At 36.5% G+C, this 22417-nt stretch overlaps 2 protein-coding genes across 4 annotated transcripts; one reads left to right on the top strand and one right to left on the bottom strand.

The window, feature by feature from the left end:
• Window positions 1–405: 405 nt before the first annotated feature.
• On the bottom strand, window positions 406–8556 carry LOC137408383 (uncharacterized). Its single transcript, XM_068094898.1, has 8 exons — window positions 8375–8556; window positions 7497–7727; window positions 6939–7137; window positions 6528–6677; window positions 6295–6420; window positions 1931–2059; window positions 1299–1406; window positions 406–1156 (listed from the first exon to the last, which is right to left on the bottom strand). The coding sequence occupies exons 2-8, from the start codon at window positions 7680–7682 to the stop codon at window positions 969–971; spliced, it is 1086 nt and encodes a 361-aa protein (XP_067950999.1). The 5' UTR covers window positions 7683–7727; window positions 8375–8556; the 3' UTR covers window positions 406–968.
• A 4322-nt stretch (window positions 8557–12878) lies between these two features.
• LOC137385388 (calcium/calmodulin-dependent protein kinase type IV-like) lies at window positions 12879–21617 on the top strand. Of its 3 annotated transcripts, XM_068071839.1 has the most exons (13): window positions 12879–13024; window positions 14787–14869; window positions 15817–15875; window positions 16026–16108; window positions 16215–16287; window positions 16538–16576; window positions 17597–17648; window positions 17908–17982; window positions 18097–18172; window positions 18933–19053; window positions 19550–19705; window positions 19914–19996; window positions 21076–21617. In XM_068071839.1, the coding sequence occupies exons 1-12, from the start codon at window positions 12924–12926 to the stop codon at window positions 19989–19991; spliced, it is 996 nt and encodes a 331-aa protein (XP_067927940.1). In that variant the 5' UTR covers window positions 12879–12923; the 3' UTR covers window positions 19992–19996; window positions 21076–21617. The 3 variants fall into 3 exon arrangements, with proteins under 3 accessions (XP_067927940.1, XP_067927941.1, XP_067927939.1); XM_068071840.1 differs by lacking the exon at window positions 19914–19996 and having other exon boundaries at window positions 14787–14865; window positions 15813–15875; XM_068071838.1 differs by lacking the exon at window positions 19914–19996.
• Window positions 21618–22417: the final 800 nt, after the last annotated feature.

Raw genomic sequence — 22417 nt, 5'->3', positions numbered from 1 at the left:
TACATAAGCACTGTTAAGACTTGTCTCGTATTGCAAAACGACAAACACTGGTCTGGTAATTATGCTCAGCCTGATAGATTATCCCTCGGGTCTGGTAATACTGCTCAGCCTGATGGATTATCCCTCGGGTCTGGTAATACTGCTCAGCCTGATGGATTATCCCTCGGGTCGGGTAATACTGCTCAGCCTGATGGATTATCCCTCGGGTCTGGTAATACTGCTCAGCCTGATGGATTATCCCTCGGGTCGGGTAATACTGCTCAGCCTGATGGATTATCCCTCGGATCTGGTAATACCGCTCAGCCTGATGGATTATCCCTCGGGGCTTATTATATGCATTATTATATTAGATTTATTTGTTGATCGTTAATGGGTTTTTTATTCAAAGTTGCATCTGTCTTTTTATTAAGGTATATTCAATGAGCCACAAAATTGCATTATCATGGTAGAATATAAAATTATTGTTACTATACAAAGTTGAAAAAGTTTACAAATATATAATTTAAGGAAAATCCATTGGAAATGAACTTGTAGTCGACACGCACGCATATCTTTCATGGCAAACAGTATATAAGGTCTGGGCGAATTGTGCTCTTGGATACAAGCACTTCTGGTAGACTTCTCCGCTGAAGAGAAGCCTCAATTTAGCCTGGAAAATTTATTTGTGAAGCGATATCTTGCGAATGTCATAGGTTAGGAACACGTTTGTCGCTAGTTAGGCTCAGGCTGGACTATTATTAATTTGTATTGAAGAGGATTGCTGTCAAGGTCATTTTATTCTTCTTGGTTCTTTACAGCAAGTAGGTTAATCGAACAGCTGTCAATGATAACTCACTTGTTTGTGTAATTATATACATATATTCATGTTCCTGCTTCCGTGTGTGCCACAGGTTTCAGCCATATGGCTTTTGAAGGGGAGCAACTCCTCACAGCAAATCTGATGAGTTGAGCATTGGTACCTATCACATTCAATTGCGAATTCCTGCTTTGCCTTTCTGTTCGTTTATATAATCTTGTCTCCTAATTAGGAGACAGATAATAATGACTATGAAGAGCACTGTGAGGCAGGCTGCCCACACCACCAGTATGATAATCATGAGTTCATTTACCATGTCTTCACCGTCCATGCCGCCGAGCTGTGCATCCGGGGTGACATCTACAACATGTCAGGCTTCTAAGCTGCACTTATTAAATGTATTGAAGCACGCAATGACAATTCATGCAGTTGTCTAACATATTAACATACACTCCATGCAGACAAGGACATGCTTATGCGCCGTCTTTGGCATTGCACTCACCTGCAATGGGTGTCAAATCTACACATACGTAACTTCCATATGTGTTGACACATTTTACTGATTCTGTGTTCTCTCCACATAGAGACTCTGTTTCACATTCATCTATATCTAAAACCATTAGAAGCATTAGTTTTAGTATGGTTTTGCTTGGAAGGATTTATAGAGAAAATATATCATATGTGTCTAAATGCACCCGAAGGTGGGAATGTTTGGATACCACTGATGGAAATCTGAAAATGGTTTTTAGCAGACCAACTAAATGAAAATTATTTGATATGCCACTGGCAAAGCCCTTTTGTAATGTTCATGTCTTGATGTCTTACGGTCACTCTTTTCTGTCCTTCAACTAACAGATATGAGCTTCTTGTCATCGTAAGCTGCTACTTAAAGCAATTACTTTGGGTTTATTCACAAACAATCTTATTTGCAGACTAAATATACTTTTTTATGGTATGAGTGGTCATTGACACACCCTTGTCTTACCGCTGCAGTACTACCAGTGTTATACAGGCTTGATTAACAAGTTTTCTAAAGCGTTACATTTGATTACAAGCTTTGGCTTTTTTCCTTTGATGGCAACATTGAAATACAACTATCTGTGGCATCAAATTCGATCCATGTGAAATACTAACCTATACAAGAGTGTTTATCCAAGGAGGATAACTTGAAGCCTGCCTCTCTGCATTCACATGAATAAGATCCCGCAGTATTTTGGCAAAAGTTGTCACAGTTTCCATACGTTTCTAGACACTCATTGATATCTGCAATGTAGAGCTGAGTGACAGACATTATGACTCACTGTACATTTTGTTAGTCCAAAGAAAGCCGGAAAATGCTGGCTCTCCGTCAATATAGTGTGTAGCTTCAGTACTATAACATGTTTACTCGGAAGTGAATTTTTACTATTTAAAGCCATGTTGATCCCTAGACTTGATCGAAGCCAGCGCAAGGTGCGGTAGCATAAAGTACTAAAATAACTTCCATAATGTGTTGACAATTTCTAATTACTGCTTCTAGAATGAGCTCGTTTACATATTGGTTGACTGTAAGCTTTACTACAGATTTCGTGTAGATGTTCGTGTTCTAGCGTTAACACTGAGAATAGATAACTGCCAAATTCAAATCTACTTCAGGCGGTTGTCAGGTACAGTGTGTGTAGCTGATGTGTACCTAATGTATGTACATGTCTGTACCTGGTGTTGGACTCCTCATTATTTCCTATGGGTTATGTACACAAAGACGGAGGCAGTGAATATAATGCTCCACCCAGATAAGTGAGTCAGGGTATCTCATTACTTGTGATGTAGAAATGTGTACACCTCAATTTATCGCTTTTGTTATTGCTTTGGTTGAGAAGTTACTAAAACATTCTTGTATGCTTTCAGGCCATAGATCAGCTCAGCCCACTTGCGCAATGTCTGAACAACAAAGTCCGGTCGATGTGGTTAGATTGTGGAAGATAGCTAGGATCATTGCAGTTGATATGCTGACTGAATATTCTAATTTACTGAGACTATTATTTCCACCTACAAGAGCTGAAGGAACGCCAATTGAATGGTTTTAAAAATTTAAACTGATTAATGGTAACATATCAAACTTGTGAAAAGAACTTTATAGTAAACAACTCAAATGAACAGTGCAATTGACTTGCTGTTGTTCCTTATCAATAGAAGCTGACAGAACATGGCCGTGTATTGTTTAACATATTGTGAGATAGAGTACAAGAAGTCTCTATGTTGAACTTCTTTATGAAAGGCAGTCAACTCTTTAGGGAACATCTTTCCTGTTTGCGTAATTTAACCATACCACATCTAAAGTTCTGGGCATAGTATCTAAATTCACCAATGCGCTATTTAAATTCGCTGGTGCGGTGTCTAAATTCTTTGGTAGAGTATCTAAATTTACTGTCCTCAAATTTAATGAACTACAATGAGGGTAGAGCTTCCCGAAAAACTGGTATATGAAAAGGCAAAGTATATGAACTCCTTGATACGACACCTAAATTCTTTTGCTCACTATTTCAATCAGTTGATTCGGCATCTAAAACACTAATCTAGAATCTATGTATCTAAGAACCACTACCAGATGTATGACTTCACTGGTACAGTATCTAAATTCATTAGCGCAATAGCTCGACTCCCTTTCACGATCTTTAAATCCACTAGCCTCTCTCTAAGTACCATGTCCTGTGAGGACATAGGTAATCATAGTTCTCCCTATAACCATGTCTGTTCTTGACAAGTTTAAACTGTGGTTTGTCATTGCCTTCTGTTGGGTGTTTTTATTGATACACCATCTCTAGCTAATTGGTCATTGCTGACAAAGGAGGCTCTCCGCTCTTTGTCAGGCCCTCTTTGTCTTTGTCCGCCCTGCAGGGTTGCTAACTTCCCTCCTCATCCATGTTGGAGTGCAGATGGGGAAACCGGTTTAGTCACCAATAACCTGACCAGATTTGGCACAGGAGCAATCATGGTTGGATGCCCTTCCTAACACCAACAACGGTCCTTATGGGACTTGAACCACTGCCCTAGTGATCATAAGCCGGCGCCCTAACTATTGAACCACACCTGTTCTTAAAATTACCAGTGCAGTATCTAAATTCACTGACAATGTATCAAAACATTCTGACACAGTTTCTTATTTGCATTAAATTCACCTACCACAGTGAAAATAATATGGCTTCCTTCTTAATAAATGCACACGGTAGTGCTGGAATTGGAACTTAGCAGTGAGTAAGCAATAATCTGCATACATTCTGTATTTGTTCATTGAGTTATAGGAGCGGTTAGAACTACGCCTAGGTAAATTGCTCTTACACTAAGCATACTACAGCATTTATTATTTCTTGACCCTCTGTCAAGAAATTTATTTAAACCAAACATAAAGGCAGGCCATGGAAAGGCGAAAAACATAGTACAAGCCTGTTGATCCAGTTCACATATTTTTATTTGTAATAAAATTAGAATATATGTGAAGGTTGTTGATAATTAATCTTGATTGCATTGCAAATATAATTTTAATATTGTTTAAGGAATCGAATAGAAAATCTTTTTTATTTTCATTTTGCAAATGTATTTTTACCAAAATAACAAACCAAACACTTATTGTTTTCTTTCTGGAGCGGGTCAGCAACTCAAAAATTAATTATTTAATTTTCAAAGTAATAAGCTACTAAAAGTGAATTATACCTACTTTACTATAACTAGACTAAAAACACAATTTTGTATACATAACATATGTAATACTAAAGGACGAAATAAAAAGCTTATTATACCAACTTATTATACAACAATAATAGGCAAGTCAGTATAGTTCGTCCTTTTGGAACTCAAAAGTAGTTCGATTTTAACATTTCAAGTATTCAAAAATGAATTATATATATTTATGTGTGCACCTTTGGCTATATGGTTTAAAAATTCTCAAGTTGATCGTGCTCTAGTTCAAGGACTCGTGTAGTACCTAGTAGTTGATAGTGTTCTATTTTAAGGACTGTAGTAGTACCTAGTAGTTGATAGTGTTCTTTTTCAAGGACTCTAGGAGTACCTAGTAGTTGATAGTGTTCTATTTCAAGGACTCTAGTAGTACCTAGTAGTTGATAGTGTTCTATTTCAAGGACTCTAGGAGTACCTAGTAGTTGATAGTACTCTATTTCAAGGACTCCAGTAGTACCTAGTAGTTGATAGTGCTCTATTTCAAGGACTCTGGTAGTACCTAGTAGTTGATAGTGTTCTATTTCAAGGACTCTAGTAGTACCTAGTAGTTGATAGTGTTCTATTTCAAGGACTCTAGTAGTATCTAGTAGTTGATAGTGTTCTATTTCAAGAACTCTAGTACTACCTAGTAGTTGACAGTGTTCTATTTCAAGGACTGTAGTAGTACCTAGTAGTTGATAGTGTTCTTTTTCAAGGACTCTAGGAGTACCTAGTAGTTGATAGTGTTCTATTTCAAGGACTCTAGTAGTACCTAGGAGTTGATAGTGCTCTATTTCAAGGACTCTAGGAGTACCTAGTAGTTGATAGTGTTCTATTTCAAGGACTCTGGTAGTATCTAGTAGTTGATAGTGTTCTATTTCAAGAACTTTAGTAGTACCTAGTAGTTGATAGTGTTCTATTTCAAGGACTCTAGTAGTACCTAGTAGTTGATAGTGTTCTATTTCAAGAACTCTAGTACTACCTAGTAGTTGACAGTGTTCTATTTCAAGGACTGTAGTAGTACCTAGTAGTTGATAGTGCTCTATTTCAAGGACTCCAGTAGTACCTAGTAGTTGATAGTGTTCTATTTCAAGGACTCTAGTAGTACCTAGTAGTTGATAGTGCTCTATTTCAAGGACTCTAGTAGTACCTAGTAGTTGATAGTGTTCTATTTCAAGGACTCTAGTAGTACCTAGTAGTTGATAGTGTTCTATTTCAAGGACTCTAGGAGTACCTAGTAGTTGATAGTGTTCTATTTCAAGGACTCTAGGAGTACCTAGTAGTTGATAGTACTCTATTTCAAGGACTCTAGTAGTACCTAGTAGTTGATAGTGGTCTATTTCAAGGACTCTAGTGGTACCTAGTAGTTGATAGTACTCTATTTCAAGGACTCTAGTAGTACCTAGTAGTTGATAGTGTTCTATTTTTTGGACTCCAGTAAGATTTCATAAACAGCTCAGCCGAGGCTGCAACTTCATCTTATAAAATGCTTTTACTATAGCTGTATTTTTAATTATTTGATTATTATATCTTAGTTATTTAATTATCATAATGTTTCTGTTATTTTTTAGATGTGATGAGCTGGTACCTAGTAGTACCTAGTATAGACAGAGCCAGATCAACTCGTCTGCACACCTGACATTCTCTTACTACTCTGTTCACAAGTTCCCATATTAACTTACACTATTGTCCCTATGCAAACCAGAGATAATGATGAAAGACTACATTGCAGTGTGTTAATATCATTACTAAATGTTCTTCTCCACTCTAAAAAGTGACGATTGTGTCTTTAAATAAGTACTAACCATCACAGGTGTTGGAGTCCTTGTTGTAAGTATATCCTGCAGGACATGAACAATCAAATCCGAGAAGAGTGTTCTCACACGTGGCATTTGTTGGACACACAGCATCCACACACCAATCAACTACGCCTGCAAATACAATCCAAAGGATGCAACTACCATTCTACTCTATTATATTTTATTTTCACTTAGACATCATTGCCTCGCATGACGTAAGAACATTGTTAATAGATCACCTTCTCCTTTGGGACCGGGTAAACCGGGAAGACCTTTTTCTCCTGGTAAACCCTTCATCCCTCGCCCTCCTTTTTCACCATCAGGTCCATTATCTCCGGGTTCTCCTTGTTGACCAGCACCAGCTTGGGGTCCCTGTTCGCCCTTACGACCTACAATCATAGAACATAAGCTATTCTTTATGATTCAAGATGAACCACACCATATGTCAACAGTTCATGATTCTTCTGTTCTCCACAATGCATTGTAACACAATATTTCACATTTTAAACTGTTATTCACATAAACATATTATATTTCTATTTCATGATGTAATGTTGTAGATTGATCACACAGCCAGATTGACCTAATTTGTATTGGCTACATGTACATATGAATTTACCTATATTGACGGGTGATACAGCAGCACTTACCAGTGTCCCCTTGATCTCCCCCAGGGCCTTGAATACCCAATTCTCCTGTTCCTCCTGTTCCTCCAGTTATGCCCGGTGGTCCAGGCTGGCCCACAATTCCAGATGAACCAGGTTGTCCAGTATTACCTGATGAGCCAGGTTCACCTTGGGAGCCTGTTGACCCAGTGGAACCTAATTCTCCTTTTTGACCGGCCATTCCCTGTGATATCAGACAAGACCAGTCCTGGTGTATTAGTAAATGTCTACTCACCTTGCTTTGGCTCTCACTGGTTTCTGTAATAGCTAGTTGCTGATTTGTAAGGTATAGTTGCTAATCTGCTAAAACCGATATCGCTTCATCTATAGCAGCTAAACAGAATCGTTAGTAACATAGCTTAAGTTCAAATGCTTTTTCCGAGAGTTCTGCGAGCTGTCGGGGCAGCCACCTCATTGCTTGTAATGACAGAAAATAGGTAACTCCTTACTCGATGAGCTCTACGCTGGCTACAGTTTTTCTTATTTAGCACACCTAGCAGACATACTAATATCATTATATAAAATGCATTGTGCTTAACTTACCTTTAAACCAGTTGCGCCTGTTTCTCCTACCTCTCCAGGGTCACCTATGACTCCGGTAGCACCCTGATCTCCAGGCATTCCCTTCTCACCTTTTGCACCAGAAGCGCCTGTGACTATCAGATCAGCAAAAGATGGTGAAACGAGAAGTAGCCCGAAAAAAAGCGCCGAAAAGAGCTTTCCATCCATCTTTTAATCTTCTATGCCTTTCAAGGCAGCATAACCCTCAAATACCTGAAATGGACATAACTCAGACAAACAATGATGCACAGTTATCCTATACAAACCACTATAAAGATATTTTTAAAAATACATGCTTAACTTATAACATCATCATTGACTTTGAGAAAGCAAACAAAGTAAACTACTGTACAATGTTCAATAGATAATAAGACATGTTCATTGGACATGTAGTTGTCTCCTCTCTTCATGCAATCAACTGGGTTAAACTCGATACAATTTGAAATAATGCACTAATATTTGATGCGCTCTCAGAAATGCGAGACTATAATATAGGGGTCTATTAAGATATAAGCATAAAAACATTTACAAAATATAGCACCACCTCCCCACTACATGTTAACATTGAACATGCTAATATGAAAAAGTAATTTAAACAAAACTGATTCCACAATTATTAGTATTTATTAAAAGTACATAGTACTTTTTGAGCCTATTCTTATTATTAATTATTACAATGTCATAAGCCGGTGATGAATACAACTTTTATACTCAATAATTCTATAGGTCTATAAATTACTGTTGATTGCTTATTGGGCAGCAGAAGCGTAATCTTAAAATTCACCTCTTTTTCCTTCTGTCTGTTTATTAAAATGATACAAGTGTAACTATGGAATCTATTACAATATCGATCAACTTACCGAATCACCTCTCAATGAGTTAGTTATAACACTGATTCTTCCGCGCTGTCTCTTCGAGTTAGAGATCTATGTACACTAGCTCTAATCCTTCAATGAGTGTCTCACTGTTGGCCTAAGTTAGTTGAATAGTAAGTTTGCCGGAGCTAGTACGGTACGTGCAATCTACTTTCACTCGAGTTAAAGTTAATATTGATCGTGAAAGAATGCCGTCCAAGACCATAATCTGCTCCTCATTTGCATCTCAATAAAGCCTTTTCAATTGATTTTCCAAGCGGCTCATGCCGTGAATAGTCCAACTATTCAAACACATTCTAGTAAATTGAAAGGGCGTGTCTATTGGTCTATTGCTTTCCCAGCCTCACTAGGAATTCAAAATTCTTATGAGCTGGTTGTAGGTGTACAGAGAACCAGATGTATATGAATGACTCTTGCTGACCCTCTCTCTTTCACTCTTTACCTCTCTTTCTTTCTTTACCCCTCTCTCTCTCTTTCTCACTCTCTCTTTCTGTCTCTCTCTCTCTTTCTGTCTGTCTTTCTCTCTCTCTCTTTCTCTCTTTCTCTCTCTCCCTCTCTTTCTCTCTCTCTCTCTCTCTCTCTCTCTCTTTATCTCTCTCTTTCTTTCACTCTCTCTCTTTCTCTCTCTCTTTCTCACTCTCTCTCTCTTTCTCTCTCTTTCTCTCTCTTTCTCTCTCTCTCTTTCGCACTCTCTTTCTCTCTCTTTCTCTTTGTCTCTCTCTCTTTTTTTCTCTCTCTCTCTCTCTCCTCTCTCTCTCTTTCTCTTTGTCTCTCTCTCTTTTTTTCTCTCTCTCTCTCCTCTCTCTCTCTCTCTCTCTCTCTCTCTCTCTCTCTCTCTCTCTCTCTCTTTGTCTCACTCTCTTTCTCTCACTCTTTCTCTCTCTCTCTCTCTTTCTCTTGCTCACTCTCTCTCACTCTTTCTCACTCTCTCACAGTCGGTAGCCTCGACAATGACTGCCTTATGGTTTAGGCTTTATCACAGACTTTCATGCAGCTCGGTTTTCCGCCTTTTCTTGCCTTATGTTGGTGTCTAGTTCCCTCAGCTTCATGTTACACTCAGCTACAGCTTTGTAGTTCAGCTTGAGCCTACCCTGATTTCTCTTTCCTTCGTAGAGTTGTGAATGTAATAATTGTCTGGGCAATTGCTCATGACCCACCCTGTGCACATATCCTCGCCAACTTACGCCTTTCCCTATAAAAATGTCCACCATGGATGGGAGGCCAGCTCGTCTTAAGTTTTTTGATTGCTAATAATACATGCTAAAACGACAATCATTCACTCTGGTATAACTAGCTGGGCGCTGACTGTTGAACCACTTGAATTAGCACATGTAGAGATATTAAAAGTATATTCCATCACAATGAAATCCCGCGAGCTTTTTCCAATAACACAAAATTACCACATATTGTAATTAATAAAATAGCACAAGTTAATAACAAATGATCGAGAATTCAACAAAAGAGAAAGCAGCAAATTTTATTGTAGCTCATGAAAGAAGATAAACAGCATACAAATAGGGACCTGCACAATGCAACTGATTTCGGTCTTTGCACCGCTGTTACATTCATAATTAATGTTTTTGTGAGTTCTCTTTTATTAACCAATGACACAATCAAAACTAGTAGTACATGGGAGTTTCTCTGCAGCCAAACCTTCTGCGTGGTGGAATGAATGAGGTTATTAATGAGAAGTTACTACAGAAAAGTGAAGGTCAGACAACTCCCTACAACAACCAAATCATAGTCATTACTAAACGTGTTCAGCTATACTATATATATATATACATATATATATATATATAGTACATATATATATATGTATATATATATATATATAAATTGTTTCCTCACCCCGGATACCCCGTATGGGTGGTAAATTCTGCTCTAACTCGGGTCTCCTACCAGAGACCTGGGAGTTTGAGCACTCGCCTCAAGATCTTAACTGTTCCCAATAGCGCACTTTTCTGCAACTCACCTGAGTTGATTGTTTTTGGTATTTGGGCAAGCCACATTTTATGTGCCGGTGTTATTGCGCCCAGTGCCCCAATGACTACTGGGATTACAGTTGTTCTTACATTCCAGCATTTTTCAATCTCTTCTCCAAGAGGGAGATATTTCTCTGCCTTTTCTTTTTTTTTGCTGGCTATATTGTAGTCATTGGGTACTGCTATATCTATTATAGTAGCCCTCTTGTTCTCCTTGTCTACCACCACTATATCTGGTTGGTTTGCTAGGACATGCTTGTCAGTTCGGATGTAGAAGTCCCAGAGGATCTTAGCGCAGTCATATTCATTGACCTTACCAGGAGCTTCCCACCAGTGTTGTGGTTTATTAAGGCCATACTCATCACATAGACTTCTATACACAACACCTGCGACATGATTATGCCGCTCAGTGTATGCGTTTCCTGCTAGCTGCTTGCATCCACTGATGATGTGTTGGATAGTCTCAGGTGCATCTTTGCACAGTCTGCATCTAGGATCGTCTCTAGTGTGATAGATTTTCGTTTGGAGTTGCCTTGTTGGGAGCACTTGCTCCTGGGCTGCCATGATTAGCGACTCTGTATTGGCCGTTAGGTTTCCTTTGTTCAGCCACATATATGTCTGGTGAAGATCGCCAACCTTAGATATTTGTTGGTGGTAAGCACCATGAAGAGGTTTCGTGTGCCAGTCGATTTGCTCATCATATATATATATATATATATATATATATATATATATATATATATATATATATATATATATATACATATATATACATATATATATAGTATATATATAGTATATATATATACTATATATATACTATATATATATACGTGTATATCTATATATGTAAAAAATAGTTTCCTCATCGCGGTTGGCCCAAGTGGGTGGTAATGTCTGCTCAAGCTCTGGTCTCTTACCAGAGACCTGGGAGTTTTAGCACTCGTCTCCAGATCTTAGCCTCAAGATTTGTAAGCTTTACTTGCTTTACTTTAGATAATTATCTTTTGGATAATATTTACTTCAGCAGAATATATATACATATGTACATACAAATGTATATTTTATGTGTATACATATGTATGTATATATGTATACATATATACATACAAATGTATACATATGTATGTATACATGTATACATACATACTGTGGAAGAACCTAAAGCAAACACTTTGACACAAAAAACTGTAGTAAGTTTTTAAAAAAATCTATTGAATTTAAAGACCAAAGTGCATTCTTATTTGAACTCAATTATTTAGATAAAAGCTTGTCAATAGTTTTTCTTTCCAACATGTCAATACCAACATGGTAATTACTTAGTAGTTGATAAAATTTTTAGGTTAAAGAAGTGTGCAGACTTATTAAAACTCAAAAAACTATTATGAAGCTATACAATACCGAAAAGTGCGTCTATATTTTACAGCTATGCATTGGTCATTCAAATGTAAATAAATGTAAGCGTGTAAATGTATAAATGTATAAGCGTATAAACGTATAAACGTATAAATGTCTAAACTTATAAACGGAAAAATGTATAAATGTAAAGGTATAAATGTACATGTATAAAGGTAAGTGTATAAATGTAAATGTATAAATGTAAATATATAAATGTAAGTGTATAAATGTAAATTTATGAATGTAAATGTACAAATGTAAATGTATAAATGTTAAGGTATAAATGTAAAGGTATAAATGTATAAATGTAAGTCTATAAATGTAAACATATAAATGTAAGTGTATAAATGTATATGTATAAATGTTAAGGTACAAATGTAAATGTATAAATGTAAATGTATAAATGTAAAGGTATAAATGTAAAGGTATAAATGTAAATGTATAAATGTAAATGTATAAAAACAATGTTTTGAAGCTTATAACTGATCATGTCAAAATCACCCCCAACCTGTTATGTAATTATAACTAACTTGTTATGTAATAAGAATTCAAAAACGCTCCTCACATTTTAGCTGTAACTTTTTAGGTGAAAATGGAAAAAACTGATTAACAAATTATGGTGCCTATTGTATCAAAATAAAATATCTTTTTGCTATAAATGACTTTTCATTTTGAAACTGCTTAGTAGCAAAATAGTTGATGTAAAATAAACTGTCACTTGTTAATGGCAAGGTGTCAGCTATAAGTAGACACAAATAAACAAGGCTGTGCTTCTAGTTAAAATTAGAAGAATTAAAAACTAAGTCAGTTATTACTTTTAAAGATTGTATAATTAAGTGCGTACCAATTTTAGGAAGTGTATGCTATATAATATAGATTTTCAACTTCTAGGCTTGAGTAGACCAATTAATAGTTGGTCATCAAGCTACGTACCTAGTTTATAGACTAGGAGTTGTCTGCTACCAAAAGTTGAGCTAAAACAGGCTAGTTGTTCTGTTGTTGTTATTATCGGACTTGAGTCTCGCCAATAGAATGCTGCTCGGTAGTCACGTGCCTACAATTACCAAGGTCACCGATAAACTTGTTACATTTACGGCATGCTCGATACATAGTAAGGCGGATTGTTGTGATAACGTTGGTAGCTCATAATTATGGGGATGCCCAAGGAAAAGATTCAAGATTATTGGATTGAAGACAGTGTCAAAGACAGAACTTTTGAAGAATTCTATACTCTAGGCAAAGAATTAGGAAAGTATGTCGTCAAGCATACTACAATGCAGTTTCTTTTTATATAGACTATCGATACATATTATTTTTTACATAACAAATTCAGTAACAATACGACATTGTTACTGAATTTTTGACTCATGAAATATTATTTTAAATTACATGCAAATAGTTTAAAAATTTATACATTTTTATACTAAGTTGCTTTGAAACATTTTTTTCCTTTGGGTGTTTGTAGCTTTCTAGTCTATAGAATTTTGCTCTTGACGACTACTACTACAATAAATGTTAAAACTTAGGTATTTAGCTTACAGAGATTAATATATTACACTATGCTTTATTTATGTGAACTAGGCTTGAAATCAAAACATTGACCACCATTTCTTGTATAAGCTCTGCCTTTATGTCTTACGTAAACAAAGTTCATATTGTTAGTTCCTGCGCTGATTGTATTTCTTAAAACGGTCATGCTGACAAATTGTAATAGATTTTGAAAACGGCTATCAAGAAACGAAGCTTTTAGTAATGGTAAGGTGCTTGAGTGCTTCGACATGAAAAATGAAACTCTGAATTGGGACCAGCCAATTAGAAAGTGTTGGAGTAACTATTATGCCACGGAAACCCTACTCGTTTTAGCAGTAAAAATCTAGCCTAGATTTTTGTCGGTAAGAAGATAGATTATCATTAACAACATCTGTATGAAAAATGTGTTGTATGCTTATTGAAAACAAAACCAGCGCCAAAATGTGAAAGTTCTTTTTTAAGAAAAGTAGTATTTTAATGAAGAACGAGTATAGATCAACAGGTTATTTCGAAGTTAGCAATAACCCGTCTAGCAGAGAGTATTTATTTTTGGTAACATCATTATTATTACTGCATAACAATGTGTTCCAATTTCTGCATCCTGTAAGAAAAGATAATTATTATGAACTAATACTTTTGTTGTGTAATTTTTAATATTATTAATTAATATTAAAAAAACTTAAAGGTACTGTTGTACTTGAAATAGTTTATTAATATGTATGCATCTGTTAAGCCTTGATGCCACCGGTTGACGACCTCACAAAGACCAAACAACAAACTCATTTCATAAATGTTTAAGAACTTAGTATTCAGTTAATTTGTGTTCAAGTAACTAACCCTTCCATTTTTACTGCTTAATATTTCTCCTGTTTAAACCTTTAATTATTTAAGGATTTTTTTATGAAGTTTCAAGTGTATTAGAAGTTGTGTTTAAATTCATTTGTCTCATTATGACACAAAGACAAGGTGACTGAATTCAGATACTACTGGCTTAGGCAAAAGTTCAGTGTACTGATCAGTCATCCCTTATTTTGCTAGAGATTGTATTGTTAACTATCAGTTCACTCACCTCACCTCGTGAGAATTTATGAATGATAATGTGATGCACTGTTCATCATTATTAATCTAAAGTTGATGAGAGCTCTTACTTATATGGGTACCTTTCAGTTAGAATTAAGGAGTTAGTATAAAGAATGTACAATAAAAGTAGCTCTCATCGCAAAGTGTATGTGGTGCATTAATTAGATTCAAAGTTTTTGTGGGCTGTACAAGTTCTACAGCTGCAATACTTGAGAAAATCTGGCAAGTTCTGTAACATGCATGTGCGCGCGCTTTTGCTGGTGGATGCCAGTGTGGTATAATTCTGTTTTAATAAAGCGAGTCAAATAAAAGCTTGTTATCTCCTATTACAGTCTCATAGCGTGGGCATCATAAAATATCTTGAAATGCTGATATTTTTCGGCTACAGCGCATTGCTATTACAGGGGTGCGACATCGACAGTCTACAGATGTGAGCAGAAAGGCACTGGGCAGCCATGGGCTGTCAAAATCATCAACAAAAAGGTTGGTAGCTGGCTGAAGTTTTTCAAGTTTGTTATAGAACTCTCTTATATGTAAGTCTGGCCTGACAATAGTTTACTTAGTAGCTTACACAGCTAGTAATGATTTAGCAAATAATTCGAGTGTATAGGAACTGATTTTGATTGACTTGTCAAAGCCTCACAGCTACACGCATACACAGCTTTATAACTCATTTTATTTCCTGTATGTCTACAAACCGTACTTATGTAACAACATACATTTGTATGTTGTTAACATCAAATGTACTTCAGCAAAAAGCTCATTTGTAGAATACCAATATGTAATTGATGTGCAATATGATTTAAAATAATGTGCATTTAGCTGCTTTTTGGTAATTATTTGGCTGCCTTCACTGCCAAAACAGACCCAATACACCAGTGTCGGCGAATGGCTCTTGTAGCTGGAAGACCAGTAGTTAATACTGACTCGGTCTCAGCCATTGACTGTCTCAATTGATTGTTTCAATAGAATACAAAGCCAACTACCTTTTTTTCTTCACATCTATTCAGACTGTTTTGGTTCACTTGAGAATGATGCGCCTCATTGTTCTGTCGGTGTTAACATGACTGCCTACTGACGTTCAGCATCACAACAGCCAATCATGAAGACAGTAGATAATCCTTATGAAATTGTATATATGTTGCATTGCGTGATGCTCTCCAGAACGTTTGTCTGTTTATATTGATTATAACTAGAAGCTCTAAAGGAAGGAAGGTTGTTACACAAAAAGGAAATCATCGTGTTGTGGGAATTTTTCTCATCGCTCATCCAAGAGCTCATCCATGCTTGGGAAAGAGTATTCCTAGTACAATTTTCAATCAGCCAATGTCATATGCTACACATTTCGTTTCTGTTCAAACATTGTGAAATAGATTATACTTTACCCATTTTCTTAATATGAATGCTAGGTTCGAACACTTTTTTTGTAGGTAGACAAAAAGGTAGTCAAGACAGAGTGTGGTGTTTTGCTAAAAATTAAACACACTAATGTGGTAAGTTGAGTATGTCTTCACTTCCATGTGATGAGCAAGCAGAGAAAGTGCTGACAACTACAAAGCATTGTTTACATGGCTTAGATTGCTTATTTACGGACAATATGACATTAAATATACTTTAAATATTTTAAACATATTTTTTACTAGATTCGTCTAAAAGAAATATTTGAAACTCCAACACAGATTCATCTAGTTCTAGAGTTGGTCACTGGAGGGGAACTGTTTGACAGGTATGGACAGGATTCCTCATACATATGCACAGAGTCAGTGGTTCATATTCTTTTTTTACTCGCTGATGGCTATAGACTTAGTATGTAGATGAAATGTTTGTTTTAGAATTGTGACAAGAGGTTTTTATACAGAGAAAGACGCATCTGTATGTGTCAAGGAGATGTTGAATGCCATAAAAGTAAGTTGCTTTGCAGTGTTAAAACTCCTATAACTAGACACTGTTAGGGTGTACAAGTGTTGCGAGTTCTCCTTTCAGTCCTCAATTTTTTTGTTCCAAATGCAAAAGTCAACATGCATTCTATTTCTTTTCATCATGGCATTGGTTGACTGATTGCCTTGATCAACTTATTTCTTGTAAGTTTTTGATTTGTTCTCTTTTGTTTCTACCTTGTCGCTATGCGCTTTGTAGCGTGTGGTCTTTGTTGTAGTATCTTCATGAGAATGATGTTGTTCACAGAGATCTAAAGGTTTGTACTAAAACTAATGCTCCTTCCTAGTTCATTTAGTTTTTAAAGGTTTTTGCTAAAAAAATCTACATTGCAAGAAAATTGGCAGTAGATGTTAATAGAGCATAAATCTTTATAACTTTCATGCTTCATTTACCTTTCCCGTGAAACTCGAGGCATTCTATGTTTCATTAGGAGCTGTAGACCGAGCTGACCTTTTAAGCTCATAATTCCTTATTAATTTTCACCTTGACCTTCCTTATTAACATTTGCCAAAAAGTCAGCGATTCACTGCCCAAAGGGTTCGTAATACCAAAAAACTTTTGTTGGGCAGTCTGAGGCCGTGAGTGGCCGACATATATTTTTGTTACACCTCTGTGTAGCACTTGGTAAAATTCATAAAATGACTTTTTACACAGATTAAGTGAAATAAGCCATGAGATGGTCAAGTTGGATAACGCTTACTGTAGGATGGCTGTTTGCAAAAAGGCAATCAAAATACAGGATGTACGTCAAGTGAGAGGAGACAGCAGAGTCTCCCGTGTGACAGTAATTATGGTTTTACAAACCAAACAGGAAGTGTCAGATACTGTAGAGCTCACGCATGCCCTCAGTTCACTGTCATCTGCCGCTCTTGACTTTTATCTTTTACCTCAAGGGTGCAGTTAAAAGATAATTAAATGAAGTTTTATTCAATTTAGAAATCCATATTCATTTGTGCGGTAGGCTAGTCAGTTGATGCCTCCGCCGTTAACTGCCTTCCATTGCTTCTAGTGAGCTGACACTGATACTACCTTAAGCTGCCGCTAGCAAGTATGTTAGTAGAAAGTTAGTCTTCGGCACAAGTATCATTATTGCTATTATTAAAACTTTCTCTCTATGTTCAAACTTTTTTTACCTTGTTTTATTTTAGATGAAAAATGTATTTGGTAGTACAGAAATCCCCTGCGACTATAAATAACAAACGGATGTATGTGTAGGTTTGAAGTAATAACTTACCTGTATACGGAATGCAAATTTCAAATTCTCTGCTTGTTGTAGCCTGAAAACTTGTTATACGAGAGCGTCGCGGAAGACTCCCCTTTAAAAATCGGTGAGTTTGCATCAGCTGCTAGTTATAATAATACTCGTAATCGTTAGAGAAATGTGTGCTGATGTCCAGCAGAGCAATTGTAAGTTTTGTGCAAATATTTAATTCTTACATATGTTTATATCACGCCATGGTTCTACCATTGTAATTAGCCTCAGCTACCTTCAAGTTTATCTACATGTGTTAGCCTACAATACCTTACCAACTTATAAGTTGATTGTTTTGCAATCTAAAACCATCCTTTTTATTACTATAATTTCAGCTGACTTTGGTCTATCAAAGATAATTGGACCAGAAGTGCAGATGCAGACTGTCTGTGGAACTCCTGGATACTGTGGTAAGCTATTGTCCCTCTCTGCTCTGATTCAGTCACCAGACTTGTTTGCCCTACAATTTGTGTAGTAAAGTACTCTGTGAACTGGAGCTTCATGGCTGCTTTTGCTTGTTGCAGCCCCAGAAATCCTTACCGGCAGCAAATACACTCCCGCTGTGGATATGTGGAGCATTGGAGTCATCACATACATTTTGTGAGTATTTGATGTGTGTGCTTGTGTGTGTGAGCGTGTTGGTAGGTTATCACTAAAATTGGATTGACATAGAAGTTACATAACTTGTTAACTACTGTATAAAGATGGAGTTGTCCCCTCCTTACCACAATGACACCCAAATGAAATACTATCACACTAGTTCTCTGTTTTCAAAGTTTCTGCAACTTGGCCTTTTCTATTAACAAAATTTTCCACGATCGTTTCTCTAAATTTCCACTCACATTTAATTCCTATTCATTCCTGGTTATGCCACGTTGTTATTAGGTCACGTTGTTATTAGGTCACGGTGTTATTAGGTCACGGTGTTATTAGGTCACACTGTTATTATGTCACGGTGTTATTAGGCCACGTTGTTATTAAGTCACGTTGTTATTAGGTCACGGTGTTATTAGGTCACATTATTATTAGGTCACGATGTTATTAGGCTACGTTGTTATTAGGTCACGTTGTTATTAGGTCACGTTGTTATTAGGCCACGTTGTTATTAGGCCAAGTTGTTATTAGGCCACGTTGTTAGGTCACGGTGTTATTAGGTCACGTGTTATTAGGACAAGCTATGCAGTCCTTATGGATATCTCTTTTCCAGGTGCGGTGCTGTCTAGGAACACCCTACATATATACACTACATACTCTAGCTGTTATATAATCAGCTTGAACATTCAACTATGCATGCTAGCATCTACTGTCACCACTATTACTTTTGGCTACAGCTGTCATGTTATGATGCCATTACCTGTAGACTGTGTGGCTATGAACCCTTCTACTCGGATGAAGGAGAACAGGCTATGTTTAAAAAGATACTAAAATGTGAATACCATTTCCATGAGCCATGGTGGAATGATATAAGTGAGAATGCAAAGGTGAGACTGGAGATTTTCTGACTATTTTCTCTCTTGAAGTTGTCGCTGTCAATCACTGCTAGTTGATGCACTAGACATTCTCTGAACTCTTAGATTATTGTGTTCTACTGCTGTTCTTGCTTTCAGAAGAAGTTTTTAGCAGTTTACAACATTGCTAGTTACCCTAATCTCAAAACTATTTGTGCCAATATTCTTATTTCTGACCAATGGCTCACCAAGAGCAGTCACACATTTTGGACTGTTTTCTGTAGAGTTGCGTGTGTGAATGGAAAGGTTTTGATTGATTTACTTGTACGTATTTATAGCTGACACAGTATGCCTGCTGTTCCTTCAAGAAATAACCAATAAAACATTTTATGCTTCTGTTTAAATGTCAATAAGATCTTCAGACTGATTTTTGTAGACAACCCTAGTTGTATGAGCAGTACGTTAAATACCTAGTACATCTGCGACTCTTCACTAAGAATCCTATTCAAGTTATCTGTGTATGTGGCAGGATCTCGTGAAGAAGCTTTTAGTATTTGATCCAAGCAAGCGACTGACAGCCTCACAGGCTTTAGCCCATTCTTGGGTCAAGGGTACTGCGAAGGTCGATCATATGGAGGAAACACAGACGAAACTCAAGCAATTCAATGCCAAGCGTAAGCTTAGGGTAAGTTTTTTACCTTAGCACTGCATTCGATACAGACAAAAAGCTTGGAGTGAGTTGTCTGCTCATATGCCGCTCTCACTTCAGTTATAGCTTAGGAAGAGTTGTCTGCTCTTTATATAAACTCTTTTTCAGAATCCTATTCAGTAAGGTTTGTTTTGTAAATTGATGTCACATTCTACTGGTATGGTTATTGCATTACGACCTACAGTGGCAGGAGGATTGCGTGGAACTAGAGACGGAAAAGCCGGCATCCCCTTCTGGAAAGGAGATACAAACTGAGGAATAGTAATGGTATAAACGCTGCTCTTGTTGCTGCTAATGTTTCGATTGAACAATTTCTAACTGCTCTACGGCTAACCCTAACTATTCTGATTCTTGGGCTAGTTAGTTCTGCTTAGTTAGTTTGGCTGTTGAAACTGAGTTCTGATTGGTAGTTTAATCACATGTTAGTACGCTACTAATTCACTTCTTGTAAGTGTATATTTCAGCAGTTTTATAAGTATTATGAGCTAGCAGGACTACGTAAACAGGTGTACTATTATACGAGGGAAGACAACACTTCCACCTGATAAATCTTTTTACATTTTCGTACCTGAGGTTGAAGCTCTATACCAGTAGTTGTCAACCTGTCACCATCTTAACAAACCTTCTTAAATGAGCTGTTTGTTTCATCATTTAATAGAGCTTAGCTGTGTTATATCACCACCTTTATCAATCCAAATTATTTTGAAACATTTTCTCTCCGTGCATAATGAGTGATGACAAAGTGAAAGTTCGCATCTACATAAACTTGTTACAATCACGTGTAAACAACAAAATTGTGACACAAATTTGATGTCTGCGTGAAGCTAACAAAAACAGGATAAAGCTTTAGAATACAGGCAGTATGAAAATATTACACAAAAGGTTAAAATACCTGTAGTCCATATTTAGTACATGATACCGTAACTAGTGTTGCAATGCATGGCATTGATCCATTCACGCTACATTGCTACTCGTCTGCTATAAACAATCTTGCCTTTGTTTTAGTTTACTGAAGTTAGTTCGTCATTCCTAATTACAGCAGGCAGCAAACAATCCAAAATATTGATTGTCAGTGTTAATGAACTTCGTGTAATGATGCTGCCTGACCTGATTGCAAGATGTTTTGTACATCCATGTTATAAAGCTTGTGTGATGCACTTTGGATCAATTTTGAAAATTTTCTATGGTTGGGTAGATATTTCTTAACAAATCTCCATCCAAGATTTTGACATGACTTGTGTTATGAGGCCATCATGAACATATCAATGCACAACATGAAACCTAAACATGATACTTACTCTTCTTATGTAAGGTTCTCCTTCTTTAGTTGGCCAGTCTTGTTGTAGGCTGCAACTGAAGCTGTCATGGTACTGAACAAGCTCTATTTAACTGACAAAACCCAAAGTCTGCAGAACATGACCGCCGGATGCGTGCAGTAGTACTGGTATTTTGTTATCAATTTTTGGAGTTATCTGCCACTCGATGGGAAGACTCCTGAAATAGCTGTGATTTTATGTTAACTAATAAATGGCATGCACGAATATTTTTTCTTGGGTGGCAGCAATATTGTTTTGCTATGATTTATTAATTTCTACGATGTAAGATCACTTTGCATGCTCTTCAGCCATATTTATGTTATTTTAACTACTGTCATACTTTGTGGTTACTTTTAAAAAACCTTTGCAAAATAACTATCAATTGGATTTGTCCAAGCTGGCTAAGCAAGCAAGACTACCTTGATCTGTGAAGAGAATATTTGTTTCAGCTTTGTACGACTAGTAAAATGTCTGGTGCAGTCTAGCTAGTTTCTATCTACAAACTATCAATGCAAGCCTTGAAATGCTTTGGTAGCAGGTTGTTGAGTGTAGATTATAACATCGATATAATATCTGTCATTATCTATCATGTAGTCCATGTAAGATATCATGTAGTCCATGTAAGATATCATGTAGTCCATGTAAGATATCATGTAGTCCATGTAACATATCATGTAGTCGATGTAACATATCATGTAGACATCGAGGCTCATTAAAAGCGTTATAAACTTTCATTGCACAGGCTTTCCAATTATGAAGTTTGATAGCTCAATTCAGGTGGTAAATCTACCACTACAACATTCGTGTATCTATTCATGTCATTGTAACTGTTGTAAGATGTAAAAATGTCTAAAACAATATTGAACTGTTTGTTTACCATGTTTTTAAAAATGCAATACCTAAAAGCCACTAAATTCTGAAATGAGTGATGGCAGCCACGCGATGAGCAATCGCGGTGTATGTAGAAACAGCAATGATGATGTCATCACTCTATTACAGCAGTGTGTGTAGGTCACTTGTTCGGTGGTGCACAACTCCATTCTAAAAAAACATTAATAGAAGCGAAAGGTTGGGTGTGAATTTGAGAACCATCATAAACTCCTAGTTACATAAAATTTACAGACACGTAGTTGCAATTCTATCAGGTATCGTGATCAGTTCTGAGCTAGTTCAGGGTAGCCAGTTATCATTGCAACACTTTTCAATCAACAAATTGATTTTAATAAATACGTATATTTATTTCGATGCTCAACGCATCATAAAACTAACAAGGTTCATTGATGCTAAAAGAATGTTCACTTATGTAACCCATTTTACACTATTGTCATATATTGAATTATAGTAACAATTTAGCAAGGCTAGCCCATTGCCA

Source organism: Watersipora subatra, chromosome 1, assembly GCF_963576615.1.
Source record: "Watersipora subatra chromosome 1, tzWatSuba1.1, whole genome shotgun sequence".
In the NCBI taxonomy this organism is placed as follows: Eukaryota; Metazoa; Bryozoa; class Gymnolaemata; order Cheilostomatida; family Watersiporidae; genus Watersipora; species Watersipora subatra.
Note: the sequence above shows the minus strand (reverse complement) of the source record. Positions and strands in the feature narration are given on the sequence as shown.